This window comes from Electrona antarctica, assembly GCF_951216825.1.
Source record: "Electrona antarctica genome assembly, chromosome: 4".
In the NCBI taxonomy this organism is placed as follows: Eukaryota; Metazoa; Chordata; class Actinopteri; order Myctophiformes; family Myctophidae; genus Electrona; species Electrona antarctica.
Window position 1 is genome coordinate 22,028,251 of NC_136809.1, and position 17,055 is coordinate 22,045,305.

Here is a 17,055-nt window from a genome sequence, read left to right on the forward strand (position 1 = left end):
AAATGTTTGGAACTGTTTATTTTATTTATTTTTTCTTGTTCTTTTATTTATATTTTACTTAAAGTGGGCAGAGGTAATTGATTACATTCACTCAAGTACTGTACTTAAAGCAGCACTGAGTAACTTTTTTTAAATTAAATATGTACGCATGTTCGCCAACCTTAATCCGGTCGTTTTACGCATGTCGGTCCAATGGTATGTCGGAAAAGCGTGCGCAACTGTGCACCCCACTCAAGTGGGGTGGCTGTATTTTGTCCCCCTGCATGCTCTTCTATTGAGACATTTAGGTCATGTCAAAGCCAGTCATATCTCACCTAGACACAGGATCTGACACAAATTTCAAGATTCAATTTATCCCCATAGGCAGGCTCTTGTAAAAAGGCCAGCACCGGGTTCAAATCTGTTTGGGGTAGAAGAGGAAAGTTACATAGTGCAGCTTTAATAATTATTCTACTCATTGATTGATTGATTCATTGATTGATTGATTGAATACTTTATTACTCAGAAATGCACACAGCACGAGTAGACTACAGTCTTACACTTGGACTAAGCTAAACGGATAATGCAAAAAGGAATTGGACTTATTTCCATTGAGGTCCTATGTATTCAATTCATCAACAGCAAAATAACACGAAATACAATATAATCAACAAATATAAAACACTATACAGTAACAGTACAGAGTAGAAGAAGAGGGTAAGGGGGGGAGAGGGTGAAGGCAGTTTATGCCATCACCTCGAGCTGTGAGATTGACCTCCCCCTTTGGCCTCCTGATTGTTTTGAAGGAAGACAGCGTTCCACACCTTTTTTAGGGATATGGTGTCAGGGCATTCCACACTTTGGTGGCAGTACTGTAGAAAGAAAATGTATGTTTGTTCTTTAGGTGGGTGTTACCAGATCGTTGTTGTCGCTCCCTCTAGTATTGTGCTGTGGGTGTTGCTCACTTTTGTGAGGTATACAGGTATTGAGGGCAAAGCCCCACAATGACTATTTTAAAAGCCAATCCAATTGGTAATAATTGTCTAACCCTGTATTCTACCCTGAACCATCCTAGGCTAGCAACATGGAAAAAGGTGGGTAATGGGCCCCAGGTCGAGAAGTAGTCGAATCAGTTTGTTTTGCGAGGTCTGAAGCTTGGTCTTTAGTCGTATACAAGTAAAAGAGGAACCATATGTTTTGTCATTACTGACAGTAGTTTGTTACAGATACTACGTGTTCTAACCGCAAGCAAAAAAGTAGAGGAAACACTGCGCCCTCGTATAAGAAGCGCACAGGAAGCACGGCACTGGCAGTGCATCTTCAGAATGTGGAGTGTAAACTGACACATTGTTTCTTTTCCTCAGTGATGGCTGGACAGGGGCACATCTCCTTGCTCACCTTCGTGGTAGCTCTGGGTAAGCTCCTAGATATATTATATTATATTATATTGACTTTGGGATCCACAATCATCTAAAATGAAAATGAATAAATAAATATGATTTAGCATTGTACAGTATTATGGAAAAAAGGGTTAGGTTGTGCCTGGGGATTGGCCTACATATACAGTATGTCTTCAGGAAATGTTTCTGATGTTGGCCCATCTTTGAAACAAAGATTATGAACATTTTGAAATTATGTGTTTAAGAGAGCCTATTGAAAAGCTGTTTAGAGTTAATATCCTCATGTTTAGGTTCCTGAAAATGGTTGTGTGCATAAGAGATTCATCATAGCCACAAAGACACTTGAGGTTAGTTTAACAATCTAGTCTGGTTTGAAGAGTGGTTTGGTGGAAACCGTAGTGTGCAGTAGACAGTAGCCTAAATAATGGAAGTAACACGTATTTTGCAATACTCGCTGCTCCTTATTGCGTTTTTGTTTATATATTTTTAATGTGCATGATTTGTAACTGCATTAAAGTGATGGCAAACTATTGGATGGGATGATAGTGCTTGATGAAATTAACATTTAATACAATATCTCAGCTCATTTATCTCCCCCCCACACCCCTTCTCTCTTGTTTTGTAAAATAGCAGTCATCTATGTTTCCTTGGCGTTCAACATTGATACAGCTAACCCAACACTAATCCCCAACGTCGATGTTGAAGAGGGAAATGATTTCTTTGGATACAAAGTTCTTCAGTATATCTCTGGCAAAAACACAGGGTAAGTATTGGTTAATATCAAATCCTATTTGAATACCACACATGGCCGTGCTTAGTGACCAGGAGGCCCTACCTAGGCAAACCCATGAGGCCCCTGGGTCGGGAGCCATATGGTATGTGGGTTGCAGACCAATTATTAAGGGTTGCGAATAAACACCCCTTTATTTTTTGTTACCTGCCTTTTAATTTAAATTATTTAAAAAGGATTTTAAAAAAATGAAAAAAAGAAAGAAAGAAAAGAAATGAGTTTAAAAGAATTACATAAAATAAAAATAAGTAGGCTAATGAAAATAGGGGAAAAGGAAGGATACAGAAGGATACTTTCTGTGGTATTACCACATAAAGTCAACTGGTATTATTGTTGAAATTTTCAATTGATATGGCATGAGTATTGACTTTCTGCATTCTGTTTTTTCAATAGCAATTACCACAATATAATCACAATATGATATCAAGGAATTTGGTCAAAACTATTGTTATATTTGATATTCTGTGACGAACATGGGGCCTTTTCAGTTGCAGCCTCCTCTCTATGTAACTCACTCCCAGCTCACAACATTCACATTGCAAGCATTATAAAGTCCTAATCAAAAATGAGAAAGGCAATGGTTTGTTACTTTTGTCATGGCTGACAAAAATACAATACTGACAAAGTCATTAATCTGGGCAATTTACTGTGGAGTAAACAATGAGTGACACAATGATTAATAAATCATGCTTAATATTTAAAACTTGTCTTCCTGATCTACAGGGTAATGGTTGGCGCACCCCTCAAGAAAAATGGAACTGGAGCAGTTTGTAGTTGGATTCATGGCGAAACACACTGCTATAGTCCAGAAGGTAGATATAGGTCTACATATTGGATTCTCATAGCATATTAATGTCACTCTGAGCATGCTACTGCCATTATCTATTTCCTTCATCATATGAATGTCACTCTGAGCATGCTACTGCCATTATCTATTTCCTTCACTGCTATAGTCCAGAAGGTAGATATAGGTCTACATATTGGATTCTCATAGCATATGAATGTCACTCTGAGCATGCTACTGCCGTCCAGAAGGTAGATATAGGTCTACATATTGGATTCTCATAGCATATGAATGTCACTCTGAGCATGCTACTGCCATTATCTAGGTAGATATAGGTCTACATATTGGATTCTCATAGCATATGAATGTCACTCTGAGCATGCTACTGCCATTATCTAGGTAGATATAGGTCTACATATTGGATTCTCATAGCATATGAATGTCACTCTGAGCATGCTACTGCCATTATCTATTTCATATGAATGTCACTCTGAGCATGCTACTGCCATTATCTATTTCCTTCCCAGCAGAAACAACTGGTTCAGTAAAGCACTTTGGATTGTCTATCGCTGAAGCAGCCTCTCACTCCAAGTTTACTGTAAGAAAATCCATAACCTGTTACATACAAATCACATGCATTGTTTTCATGGAATAGAAAATATACATGTAGCCTACAGTCCGTTTCCGTTTCGTCAAGTCCTCTATGTGTCTCCGTCCTGTCTATAGATCTGCTTTCCAAAACATAGTGGTGGACAGTAACAAAGAACATTTAAGTACTTAAAGGTATATTCAGTGATTTCACTTAATTCAAATATCACTTATTATTTCTTATTTTTTGGATAATCCTCCCTACTATAAAGTGTGCTGACCATATAAGGAGTTCCTCCCTGTCACCAGTGAGCCTCTGGGGTCAAAAAACCCTAGTTTCGGTTTGGGCTTTGGGTGGCAAAGCCTTCAGCCAATCAGGATGAGAGGGGCCTTCCTCCAATCATGATCGAGTGGGGCGGGCCTTGGTGCACGTTCTGTTGGTCTGTTGTACTTCCCCACTGTAGAGTGCGTGCATGTGCACATCTTGTTACCGGGGCGGACCGTTTTTTTTTCCAAATCACCCAAATCACTGAATGCTCCTTTAAGTAGTCAACATGTTTTAATATCAATTCAAATTATTAAGAATTTTTGACTTTCACTCCACATGATTTCATAGACAAATATTGTACTTTTGACCCCACACAATTTCTAGGAAGGGAAAAAGTTAATTATTAATTAACCACTTAAGGCCTGTTTCAAATATAGTGAAAATTGTAGATCTACGCAACAGTTTTTTTAGGGCTATATCCAGCTTTAATGTATGTTCGCAAACTTTGTCCGACCTACACAAACATTAAATTCCCATTGACAATGAATGGAATTTTTTACGTCATAGTGTCTGAGCAAATAGACATAGGGCTCTATTCATGTCCATGCTAAACCCCTTATCCCTAAACTACTTTGCCTTTTTTTGCTATTTTTAAAATCTTTTTTGAATAGTTCAACTAGCCGATCTACATCGACACGTTGTGAGCTTGTAGATTGGACGAAAATAGAGCCCATAGTGTCTATTTTATGTCATGATGATGTACGGTGATAAGAGCGCCACACTCATTTCACACGGGTGTGATTTTTTTGATCAGATTTGTTTTGTAAAATGTCTACATCTTCAGGAGTTCTCTCTCCTGATTGGATAAAATTTGTATCCCAACCTGAATGCATTTTCAGTTTATTAAAGAGCTGGAGAGACAGGGAGACTCTATAACACTTACCCTAGCTTTAAAATATTTCTTCTTATGTAGGCCTGCAGCCCAAGTCTAGCCCATGAATGTCATAAGAACTCCCACCTCAATGGTATCTGCTACCAGTTCAGCAGCCCCTTTCAGGACAGCAAGTACCTCACACCCGCTTTCCAAGGTAAACAAAATAATGATTTTTAACGATGAGCATAGTTACAAAGTACAGTATTCCAATCCTTTGTTTTTGTCATGTTGTTAGAAATGAACTTGTTCAGATGTTGTGCATTTATTTATGTCATAGCTAAAGCTAAACATATTTTTCTAACTTACTTTCCATATTTTGTCTAGCATGTACAAAGCAACCAGTGGACCTTGTTTTTTTATTCGATGGATCAAGGAGCATGTCCGAGTTCGATTTTGAAAAAAACAAGGATTTTATACTGGGCATAATGACAAAACTTAAAGAAAACAATGCAACATCTATCAAGGTTATTATTGTACTATAACATTCACGAAGCTGCAGATGTTGAACATACAATATTGTTTATCTATGTAATATTAATTGTATGCTACTGTTTCATTTCTCTCTAGTTTGCTGCAGTTCAGTTCTCCCTCAGATTTTCAACAGTTTTTAACTTCAATGAATATCAAAATGGGAGAGCTTCTGAATATCTTAAAAAAGAAACCCAAATGAAAGAGACCACCCAGACATATACCGCTCTAGACTATGTGTTGTGAGTGAAGAAATACTATTACATTTTTGTTTGTTCAAAAGCTCCACCTACACTTTCCCTCTGATCTGACAGATTGCAACTGACAAAAAATGCCTTAATTGTGCTTTGAATGATCAATGCGTCCAAGTTTGAGCATTTTATTTGATTTATAAAATCTGAACAGGTCATGTTGTACTTGTACATTTGTTTCAGAAAGAACATATTCGAAAACCAAAATTCAGGCTTCACCCCTAACGCAACTAAAGTTGTGATAATAATCACGGATGGCAATCCATCGGACGAGAGACAGGGCAAGAGACTCGAGATTATCGCCAAGTATAACCAGAAAAACATAACTCGATTTGTCATCGCGGTAAGTTGGTTGGTGTTTGAACATACAGTACTTTACATTTTTAATTTTGGACTGCTGTAAACACTAAACACTGTCATTACAATTACTTGCAATCTATTTGATCACAGTCATCAATGACCATCATTATTATCGAAGTTTCAATTTCAATAGTGTTTCTCTATGGATGATGTGAAACTTCTACCTTGATAACAATCATTACACTTCATCCAAGTTGTATTCTGTTGAAAGGTCAGCGCACTTGTTACTCTGGAAAAACTTCAGGCTATTGCCTCAGAACCAAAAGAAAACAATACATTTAAAATCGAAGACTACAATGGACTTACAGGAATACTGAAAGACTTTGAAAAAAAGATCTATAATATTGAAGGTAATTTAATATTTTCTCTTTGAACGTCGACACTCTTCACAATTATTTTTTTCAACAATACTTCTGAAGTATTGACAAGTGTACTATTTCATTTAGGCTCTAAAACAGCATGGGCTGAAGACATGAAAGATGCAATGTCACAGAGTGGATTCAGTGCCATCTACCATAAGGTGAGGGAATGCACTGTAACCAACTGAAGACAGTTAACATACTAATTTCTGTCGGGTGGAAACCTTGTATGTCCAAAACTGTTCCTTTTTTATGATTCTTTTTAAAGCATTTTAAAATAGTGAACGGATCATGATGCATTGTGAGCTTGTAGATGTGAGCTTGTAGACCTGTACATGTTTTATGCTACAAGTTACCAATGGATCTGATATGGCTACCTTAACGAAATTGTTAGCTCGTTGTATTGTTCTTTCTTAAGTTAACTTGGCATCTCAAGACACAGATGTAGTGCAGGCACGTTACTGTATCTGACTGCATCTGTCTCTAGTCTGTACTGTTTCCTTACCGCATGTCGTTCTCGCACTCTATCATTGTCTTGCACTTCTTATGATTAAATACAGTTACGTGCAACATCTATGATTTAGCTTGTTACAAGTAGATCTAGTAAAGCCATCTCTTGTTCTAATAATTATTAATGTAGGATGAGTAGAAACATGGCTTGGGTGTTAAGAGGATGCTGCTTAATTTCAGTATTTATTGATATCAACTGCATTTTCACCACACTGGTACAACAAATACACTGACAGACCACAAGCATTGCGCTGTGTGCTTTTAACAGGATGTCTTAGTTCTCGGTTCAGTGGGGACAAATACCTGGAAGGGTTCTATCAATGAGATTGACGGCTTGAAGGAAAAGAAAATCCAGGATGACAAAATGACAGAAGACTCTTATATGGGTATGAAAAAAATACAAAATCAGTCAAATAACTTTTTCTCTATTTGAGCCATTTTCTGTTTACTTAAACTTACAGGGATTTGTTTTATGCATAAACACATTTTGTGTATAATAATATACTGTATTGATCTATACCATTATACAGAATGCCATAGTGCTTAATGCACAGCTTGTTATATATTACATCTGATCTGCTCCATTCCGAAGACATCACCTTATACTGCATTTTGTTTCATTAAGCTGTCGTTTTTGTGTTACCACCTCTGCAATTTACAATGACTGTATGATTCCATAATTATTATGCAGGATACTCTGTTGCTGTTGGTGAGAAGAACAATGTTCCTCTTTATTTCACTGGTGCACCACGATATGAACACAAAGGACAAGTTGTGCTTTTCCAAAAAGCGGGCAACAGTTGGACAGTAGCAAGAAGAGTAGATGGGGAACAGGTTGGTAACTGTCTTGAGGAAATATGTTATTGGAGGAATGTTTCCCTTTATAAAAGACGTGAAGGAATTCATGTGTAAAAGTTACGTCTTTTTTTATTTGCTTTCATAAAGGTGTTTCAAACAAGTTTTACTTTTTATTGATTTTGTTTTAGGTACACATGTTGGAACCATTTTTGTTTCTTCTTCGTGTTTTCTTTTCATTTCCAGAGACATACATTGGTATACAGTACACTATACAGGTATAGGTATCAATATGAATATTTCAATTCTTATCTGTATCCAACAGATTGGTTCCTACTTTGGGGCAGAGCTGTGCACAACAGATATCGACTCGGATGGCAACACTGATTTCGTTCTGGTGGGTGCACCACTGTTTTACCAAGCTCAGGAGAAGAGAGAAGGTCAGATCTACGTGTACGCCCTGACTCAAGAGGTGGGCTTTGATATGAATTAAGACCAACAAATTCAGCATGGCAATATTAGCATGATCTTTCAGGAATTTATGTATTAACCATGTAAGCCCTCAGACATTTTTTAAAAGATGATTGAAAGTGTTTAAAATAAAAAAATAAAATTATTTAATCGTAATCACCTATTTTTTCACAGCTGCAACTGGAGAATGAGTTGAAATTGTCTGTGCCGTCTCGGGGCAGATTTGGAATGACTATTTCCTCTGTCAAAGATCTGAATGGAGACAGTCTCAGAGATGTGGCTGTTGGTGCTCCACTTGAAGATAACAACAAGGGGGCAGTATATATTTACCTAGGTGACAAACACAGTGGAATACAAAACACTTTCAGCCAGGTGAGATGGTCATTTAAAATCCACAAAGTTCATGTAAATCTGAGTGGAAATTTGTAGTTTATTTTCCCAGAGAGAACAGCAGGACACCCTTGATGTTAGACAGACAAGTGTGTAAATAATAAGTTCTCAGGGTCAGTCTAGAATCTAGATCATGTATCATGAGACAGAATTTTGCTTCACCACTGTTGCATCATAACCTTCCTTTGGAGTAGGGCAGGTGAAAGGTTGATTCAACAATATTAGTAGCAGTGAAAACATCATGGCCTTCTTTTCCAGAGAATCACAGCAGAGACAATGAACCCTCAACTGCAATTCTTTGGACTGGCACTTGATGGGAAAATGGACCTTAATGAGGATGGACTAACTGACATTGTTGTCGGATCACGTGGAAGTGTCATCATCTTCAGGTATTAATAAATAAGTGTAAATAATAAGTCAGTATGGGAGGGAGAAAAATCACTCCCTTTCCACAAAATGTCATCTTTGTGAGATTTGTGTAATACAACCCAATAGCAAATGTACAACATTTAATAATCAGCCAATTATGTCGTCAAGATCCAAGCCAGTCTTAAGCATCTCTGCGCATCTGCACTTTGATCCAGAAGAGATAAGCATTGAGGATATATCCTGTGTGGCTCATCTACAAGAAGATCCTCTACATATGGGTACCGTACGAGCATGCTTTGATATGACAGAATCAACCAAGAGCAAAACGGGTAAGAACCATGTCCAATGATTGGAATGACATTTTTAGGTTTTGGTATAATCATAATGTATAATGATAAAACAAAAGCCAAATCATAAAATTCATAAAAACATTGCTAGAATAATTTTATAAATGACATAGGAAATAAGTGGCTTATGCAGCTCAAAGCACCAATAACAGAAACAAAACCAAACTAGAAAAAGTGCCCCTCGGGGCACAGGTCTCCACCAGGGCAGGTCAGGTTGTGGCCTCCTCGTAGCGCTATAATAGGCCAATGTGAAAAAGGTGCCATTTGTTCTTATGCCTTTGATGGCAATTGGATGATTTGAGGCATTTTGTTACAAAAATGTGTTTTGCAAAAATCCACCTGTTGGTGGCGCTATAACAGGCCAATGTGAAAAGGGTGGGATATATTCCTCAGCCTAGTAGGAAAGTGTGTGAAAGATTTCAAGTAAATTGATGATTCATGATTTGAGGTTCATGATTTGAGGCTTAGAAAGCCAATGTTAGCCAATTAGGATGGAATATGAAATATCGGACAGATCCGTCTTGAACACATGACTATAGAGATAGTGTGTAACGATTTGCAGGATTCTTGGACAGAATCTGGAAGAGTAATATAAAAAAAAAATGTTTTTCAAAAGTCTGCCTCCTGGTGGCGCTATAACAGGCCGAAAATGTGGGGCAGAGGTTCATCGCTGGCATCCAGGGAGTGTGTGTGCAAAATTTGGCATTGACCGGGTTAACGGTGCCGGAGATTAGCTGTACACAGACGGACACACACACACACACACACACACACACACACACACACACACACACACACACACACACACACACACACACGGACGGAGTGCAAAACATACTCTCTCCCCATGCCTTCGGCCTGGTGGAGACAAAAATAACTGGACATTAGAATGTAAATGTCCATAGAACACCACAAATACCTCAATATAATGTGTCTAGCTGCTAATACTGTCTACCAGACAGTAAGGGCTCAAATTCAGACATTGTATAATTATGTACCTTTCTAGGTGCAGTGCCAACTGGACTGAACATCTCCTACACACTGGTTGTGGATCCAGAGAGACACATAGCCAGAGGTTTCTTCAACGAAACAGACAAAGCATCCTGGAATCATCATGTGGTGTTGAAGAGCGAAAAATCCTGCTTCTATCACTCTGTCTATATGCCAGTATGGTGATACAATAGCTTTACAGTATATGCACTGATGAGGTGTTTTATAAGGCCTGTCAAATCAGCACCCAGGCAAATGTGAATGTTAGAACATGCAGGGTGGCATTTTGTGAAAGATTGTGTAGAAAAAGTCACGTTATCTGAGTATGTTTGAGGTAGAAAATGTAATGTCAACATTCCTTAATGAGTTCCTTTGTTGAACAATGAGGTACCTCCTATACATATTTAACCAGAAAATACTGTCTCAAATAGTTAATGACTTTATGATTGAGCTCAAATCTGTCAGCACACTGCTCACTTGTTATACATGTTATGCCTGTTCCTTGGTGTAGAGGGAAAAAGGAGGGGACCAAATAGACCCCTGGGGGGTGATTGCTGGTCAATTAAGTAATTAAGTGCTCATGGGGTGGACCTCAATAATTGCCACCATTTCAGAAATCAATATAAAAAAGGCATATTAATAAAAGCTCTCAGTTTCAAAAGTAATCTCAAGATTACTGACACATTAGGCTAGTATTGCCACATTAACCCTCCCTGTTTTTTGAATTGGGAATGTTAAGCATGTTTTTTCTCCTTGCAGAAATGTGTGGAAGACACGCTATCTCCCATCAAGATCAGATTAAACTTTTCTCAACCTGAAAGCCATAAAGAGACTGCCACCCTGAATGTGGCCAGCCTAAGACAGGTTGATGTTTCGGTATGTACAGCAGCAAAGACAGTGATTCCTACATAGTGTATTTATATGCCGATATGTTTATTAACAATTTAAAATCATCAGATAATAAAAGAAAATGTTTGTCTTATAGGTACCCTTTCAAAGGAACTGTAGGCAAAATGATACTTGTATAGCAGATCTTGAGGTGGACTTCAATTTCAGCCTCAGGTATGTTTATGACAACTACTGTCTCAACATCTTCTGGCCATGACGCCCCGAAATAATCATATTTGAAATAGATTTATTTTTATGAGGTATTAAAAAGGTCTTAAATTCACACTTTACAGGTTGAGAACCAATTGTGTTCAAATTGTGATTATAGACTTGTGATTACTAGCTTGTTGAGAGAGACTGACTATATATATATATATATATATATTATTTTTTTTAGCACCCCAACACTGGTAGTTGTACATATGGGCAGATTTCATGTGACCGTGGAACTGTCCAATCAAGGTGATGACTCCTACAACACCTACCTCAGCCTTCATTACCCCCCAGGACTCTCATTCTCCAAGATGGATCTTGTGACGGTGATATACGATATATCTTCATATGATATTTCAGCACAATTCAGATGTCGCTTTCTTTTCTGAGAGAGCAAGAATACCGAGTTGGAGAGAGAGTATAGGGTTAGGTGTACAGGTGAATGTACTAGCAGGATTTAATTCAAGGCAGAAGGCATGAAAATCCTATAAGGAAATAATTTTAGATAATACTGTAGCTTTTAATATGACTTGTTCGCTGGTTGTCTAAATACTTCCCTAAAAGCACAGGCAATTTCAACTGAGCATGACAGTAGCATTTCAACTGCACAGTATCTCCTATGTTTGAATCTATTTGGCTTATTGTGGTGTGTTTCAACAGTCAACAAGGCCAACTTTGCATAGCTGCAAGGATCTTGAAGGTGTGACGAACAGAACCACATGTGGTGTCAGCCTTCCTGTTTATCGCAGTAGATCTGCAGTAAGTCGCTGCTTCATAACTAAAATGTTAAGAGTGAAACTTGTGGCTTTATGAGGGAGTATGTTGAATGTAACTTTAGGTTGAAGTGACATATCACCACTTTGACATTTCTCTGCAGACTTTCATGAAATCTAATCTAGTGTTAATGTCATTGCCGATTTTTCTTTCAAGGCAACATTTAAGACTCTTTTCCTCATCCTCGGTGAATATGAATGGGATGACACAATGTCAATGACCATTACTGCAAAAAGGTAGGAGCCTCGTTACAGTAAATAATTCAGACATATGCTGTACAGTACTGTACTGTCAATTATATCCCCTGCATTAATAAAATCAATTACTGAATCAAAATGAATTGATATTCATAAATTTGTAAATCCCTTTTCATTCTCTTTGATGAAGTGATAATGACAACTCGACTAGAGGCTCCAAGACCAAAACCATTCCTGTACAATATGAAATTAACTTAATGGCTGTAAGAGTGTGAGTAACATGAGTGAAAAGGTCTCGTATTTTTATGATAAATATGTATCAATATTGTGGTTTTACACATCCTTAACCTTTCAATTTGATCAATTTCTTTGAAAATCTGTCAGTAGTTATTATACAGTAATTTATCTATTTTTACACAGGAATGAGGAAACGATGACCTTTCTCAACTTTACTCCAGAGCATAGCGCACCTAAGTGGCTAGTGAATGTCTATGAGGTATAGTAGTAGAAAGAAGGTGAAAAGTAGGCTCATTTCAAGGATACAGTGCTCTTTAAGGTTTAAACGTTCATTAAATGAGTAGTTCACCCAAAACTAAATCATATTTTCTATCAAATGTTTTTGTTTTTGTCGCATTCCTAAGCCAATAATTTGATGACCGGCAGAGTGGAATCAAAGAGTCTCCTACTGACCGGTGGACAAATGACCCAGTCATCAAAATATTGGCTTAGGAATGCAATAAACTGTGTGGGAACTACTCCTTTAACAACCATGAGCAGCCTTCAAACCCAGTTCAAACCCATGACTAGACAAGACGAGTCCCCTGAAGAACAATCAATTTAGTCAGGGAATATTATCAGTATTACCAGTCAAATCTGGGAATACATTTCTTACCAAGAATTTTCTTCACCAATGTGTTTGTAAAGGTGTCTACTAACATATCCCACATTGGTTTATATTCAACCACCCTAGGGGAATTTTTGACAGCTGCTGAAAGTCGGGGTACCATCAACAGCCAATATATGGCAAAATGTTCTAAATTTCATTATGCTTTAAATATCATGTGACGTGTCAAACTAGAGGGTTTTCATCATTTGCCCAAATGTGCCCAAATGTGCTGACCTCATCACATTTGTAATGACGTCTATGGCCTTTTTAAGCCCAATGAGTGTTTTTCGTGCAAAACTAATGCTTGGAATGGATTCAGAATCATGAAAACCCCCTAGTTTGACCCCTAGTTTGGCCATAGCCACTTGCCCAAATGTGCTGACTTCATCACATTTGTGATGACGGCTATGGCCATTTTTAGCCCAAGGAGTGTTTTTCGTCACATGCTACTTAAAGCATAATGAAATGTTGAACATTTTGCCTTATAATGGTTCTATGGTACCCCAACTTTCAGCAGCTGTCAAAAATTCCCCTAGGGTGGTTGAATATAAACCAATGTGGGATATGTTAGTAGACACCTTTACAAACACATTCTTGGTAAGAAATGTATTCCCAGATTTGATTAATATCCCCTGACTAATTCTCTGGTGTAAATTTAACAGACAATAAAAACTTAAAAACCTAAATGTACCCATACAGTCCAATCTGTAGACATTTCACAGTGTATGGTAAAGGTGGATACTGAGAGGTTCAATGTGTCACGCTGCCCATAGGTAAAGAACTTGGGATTCAAGGCTTTGCCTGTTAGTGTGACCATCCATATACCAACTAAACTGGAGCATGACTTTGAAGTGAAGAACTATCATGTCTCGGTGCAAGAGGTAACATGTTTCCCATTATACATATCTGTACTGCCATGATCTACCGGTATTGCAATTTATAATTATTAAGTCTTGTTTCTTTTTAAGAATAAAACTCAATGCACAGACCACCAGCCCATCGCCAGCAAAACAAAAACATCTGGCGTAAGTAAAACCTTTTTTATTTAATATGGAGACATTCTAACATGAACAACCTATGCAAAATAACTTCAATAAATAATTTAATAATTTTGCTCTGTTGCAGTACTGCTCTTCAAACACATCTTGCAGATCCATAATGTGTGAAAATTTCGTTCTGGACAAATATTCTTCAGTTCACTTTAATCTATCAATGGAAGTAGAATTTAAAAACCTCAAGCAATATGCAAAGGTCTGTATCTTAAATAAGTATTTGAAGCACAAGTTAAGATTGATTGTTTACTGGCTGGCACCAAAACTTCATTCATATGTTCTCACTTCACAGAGTATTTCTTTACCCAAACACTTTACTGGAACTGGAGAAGAGGTTCAGTTTAAAAGCTTCATAGAAGTGACCTATGATAACAAACGTTATGTCCAGGCTTCCAGTAAACACGGGGTGGGTTATTTTATTTTATTTTGATCTCCAAGCAATACCACACTCCAACACTACAAATTTGTCATCATGTCTAATTCCTCCGGTTTGTATTTCTTACAGATTAACGATTCTATAAGATTTCCCCACATACAGGTAATTAATTTAAATCGATTTGTTTGGAAGAAAGTACTTAACCACTTTAAACTTTGCATCCCTAGTTTGGGCACGTCATAACATGAAAATGTTAACATGATTCGGTATGAAAATACCGAATCAATTTCACAACGCTTTGCATCGTGACATCACGTACTGTGAGCTTGTAGATCATCTAATTTTGTTTATTTTTTTGCAATAGGGCTCAACTAGTTAAGCTAAAATGCAATGGTTACTATTCAATCTACACTCACATGACCTTTGGAGCAATTTATTCTGTAACATAAGTCATATTACAGAGTTTAATATTCACAAATTCCTGACAACATATTCCCCCTCCAACAGACTGATGTTCGTATTGAGCTCATTGTCCCCCCAAATAAAGAGCTGATCATTGGAGCAGGAGCTGGAGGTGGCATCTTGCTTCTACTGATCATCACACTGGTGATGTTTAAGGTGACTGCACACATCATCCAAGGGTCTCAATTAAACACACACACACACACACACACACACACACACACACACACACACACACACACACACACACACTTTTGGACACATTTGTAAGGGCACTTAAATAAAGTTATTTTTTGACAGTTAAAAAAAACAAAACTCTTTACGTAATGACTTTGTGCCTCTCCTAAGATGGGTTGCTTTAAGAGGAAAACTCGTGAGGATTTCCAAGCGGAGGATAATGCCAACAACTATGATCAGCCTCCTGTGACCACTGCTTCAAAGGACCAACCAAACACTGATGGACCTGCAGAAGCAAACCCACTTCTAGATGATGGTGAAAAGGGAAATGACTGCACCCCAACTAGCAATACAGTGTAGTGATCTGGTAAAACATAAGGCATTGCTACTGTTGCAGCACAGCAAAAGACCATCATGCTGGGATCTGAATCCTTTATAATCACCCTCTATAACAAAATCCAATTTAAATATTTTATTTATTTTAGAAATATCTAATCTTTCACTCAATAGGGACATCTCCCGTCGCAAGTTCAGAGCAGCAGTCGTACCCAGACAGAGCTCTATAGGGATCATATGACATCAACTTGCAAAGGGAGCGGTCCCAATTGAGTGAAAGACAAACTATATTTTTGAGGGGAGCTAGCCCCTATAGGTTAAATGTTTGTGTTTAGGTCAATGTTTGTTTTAAAAACGCCATTGACAATGAAGAGAAATTAATGTTTGTTTTGACACAGTTTGTTTTACATCATCATTACATCACCTAAAAACAGAATTGTTCTTGTGTGAATAGACGGATTAGATGACCATTGAATAAAGTAACATTTATAGTTGCTCCAAGCTATACCGAATTCCCTTCACTTCAAACGGTGTGATTTTTATTTATTATAATGTAGTATAATTTAGTATAATGTATTAAGGCATATTAGCGTTATTATAATATAACTAGCCAGGTATCCTTTTAACAATCCAAGATATATATTTTTGAGGAGCGCCAGCCCCTCCTATACACAGGTTTAATGTTTGCCTTTAGTTCAAGGTTTGTTTTGTAAACGCATTGACAATGAAGGGAAAATTTACATCATGTGTCATTTACATCATTTTGTCTCTTTATTGTTAATGGGGTTTAATGTTTGTGTTTGCACCGTTTGTTTTACATCACCTAATCAACATAAGTTAGACTTTAATATATTAGCACCCCTCACTTTACACGGGTGTGATTTTTTAAACCCATTTAGGATGGGAACCCTTTTTGGGGTTTTTGAGGGGTGCTGGCCCCTCCTATATCCAGCTTTTGGTGTGTTATCCTACACAAACATTAAATACCCATTGACAATGAATGGACAATTTTACATCATAGTGTCTGAGCAAATAGACAGTGTCTATGGTTAATGATGTACAATAAGAGCGCCCCTCACTTGACACGGGTGTGATTTTTACCTTTCAAGACAGAAATCCTTTTTTGGGTTCTTGTTGCCATGTACAGTATAACAATTTTTATTATAATTATTGTTTTATCGCTTTTGAATAAATATTTTCAGAAGATGTTCAAGAGTTGGTAGGCGTTTTTAGAATCGGCTGTCCTAAATGTGTTAATTTATGATTATCAGTAGACGTCTTTACCCCAGTGTGTACTATGACGAACTAGTCAAAATAAAACTTTTTTTGTACGTTGGTGTCTCTGTACAAATACTGAACAATGTGTCTGGCAACATGCCATTGTGTCCTTTAAAATGTAAATTTGACCTTTGTCTGGATATCGTTGCTGTGGGGCAGAAACATCTCTCTCTCCATATTCTTCTTTTTTTGTAAATTAATACCCTACTTGATTATACTACAGCATCACACAAGTATCGAAAGTAGCAGATCTGCAAGCTCAAAACGTTATGCATTTTAAGCTCATCAATCTGCTACCTTTGCTATTTTTTATTTGAATCCTGAAAAGTAACAGTTTGACGCATGTCAATAAGTGTGTTAAAA

The 17,055-nt window shown here is 37.4% G+C and overlaps 2 protein-coding genes across 3 annotated transcripts in view; both read left to right on the forward strand.

Moving 5' to 3' along the window:
* The window catches only part of pla2g12b (phospholipase A2, group XIIB), a 30,856-nt gene that overhangs the window by 2,015 nt on the left and 11,786 nt on the right, over positions 1–17,055 (forward strand). The gene's annotated exons all lie outside the window — the stretch shown is intronic.
* On the forward strand, positions 1,325–16,618 carry LOC306921695 (integrin alpha-M). 2 transcript variants are annotated; one of them, XM_079498948.1, is made up of 31 exons: positions 1,325–1,394; positions 2,010–2,142; positions 2,893–2,981; positions 3,481–3,551; positions 4,783–4,897; positions 5,068–5,207; positions 5,311–5,453; positions 5,646–5,805; positions 6,034–6,172; positions 6,269–6,342; positions 6,960–7,077; positions 7,383–7,525; positions 7,812–7,958; positions 8,132–8,329; positions 8,606–8,736; positions 8,885–9,045; positions 10,070–10,230; positions 10,813–10,929; positions 11,039–11,115; positions 11,339–11,480; positions 11,815–11,913; positions 12,085–12,164; positions 12,316–12,396; positions 12,546–12,621; positions 13,785–13,892; positions 13,980–14,036; positions 14,137–14,262; positions 14,356–14,469; positions 14,569–14,601; positions 14,947–15,057; positions 15,250–16,618. In XM_079498948.1, the coding sequence occupies exons 1-31, from the start codon at positions 1,346–1,348 to the stop codon at positions 15,436–15,438; spliced, it is 3,582 nt and encodes a 1,193-aa protein (XP_079355074.1). In that variant the 5' UTR covers positions 1,325–1,345; the 3' UTR covers positions 15,439–16,618. The 2 variants fall into 2 exon arrangements, with proteins under 2 accessions (XP_079355074.1, XP_079355075.1); XM_079498949.1 differs by having other exon boundaries at positions 3,484–3,551.

Excerpts from the sequence above, each read along its gene's own strand:
- LOC306921695 (XM_079498948.1), top strand. The coding sequence starts at position 1,346 with ATGGCTGGACAGGGGCACATCTCCTTGCTCACCTTCGTGGTAGCTCTG. Across the intron at positions 4,898-5,067 it reads CCTCACACCCGCTTTCCAAG|CATGTACAAAGCAACCAGTG; the intron begins GTAAACAAAATA and ends TATTTTGTCTAG. Across the intron at positions 7,526-7,811 it reads GAAGAGTAGATGGGGAACAG|ATTGGTTCCTACTTTGGGGC; the intron begins GTTGGTAACTGT and ends TGTATCCAACAG.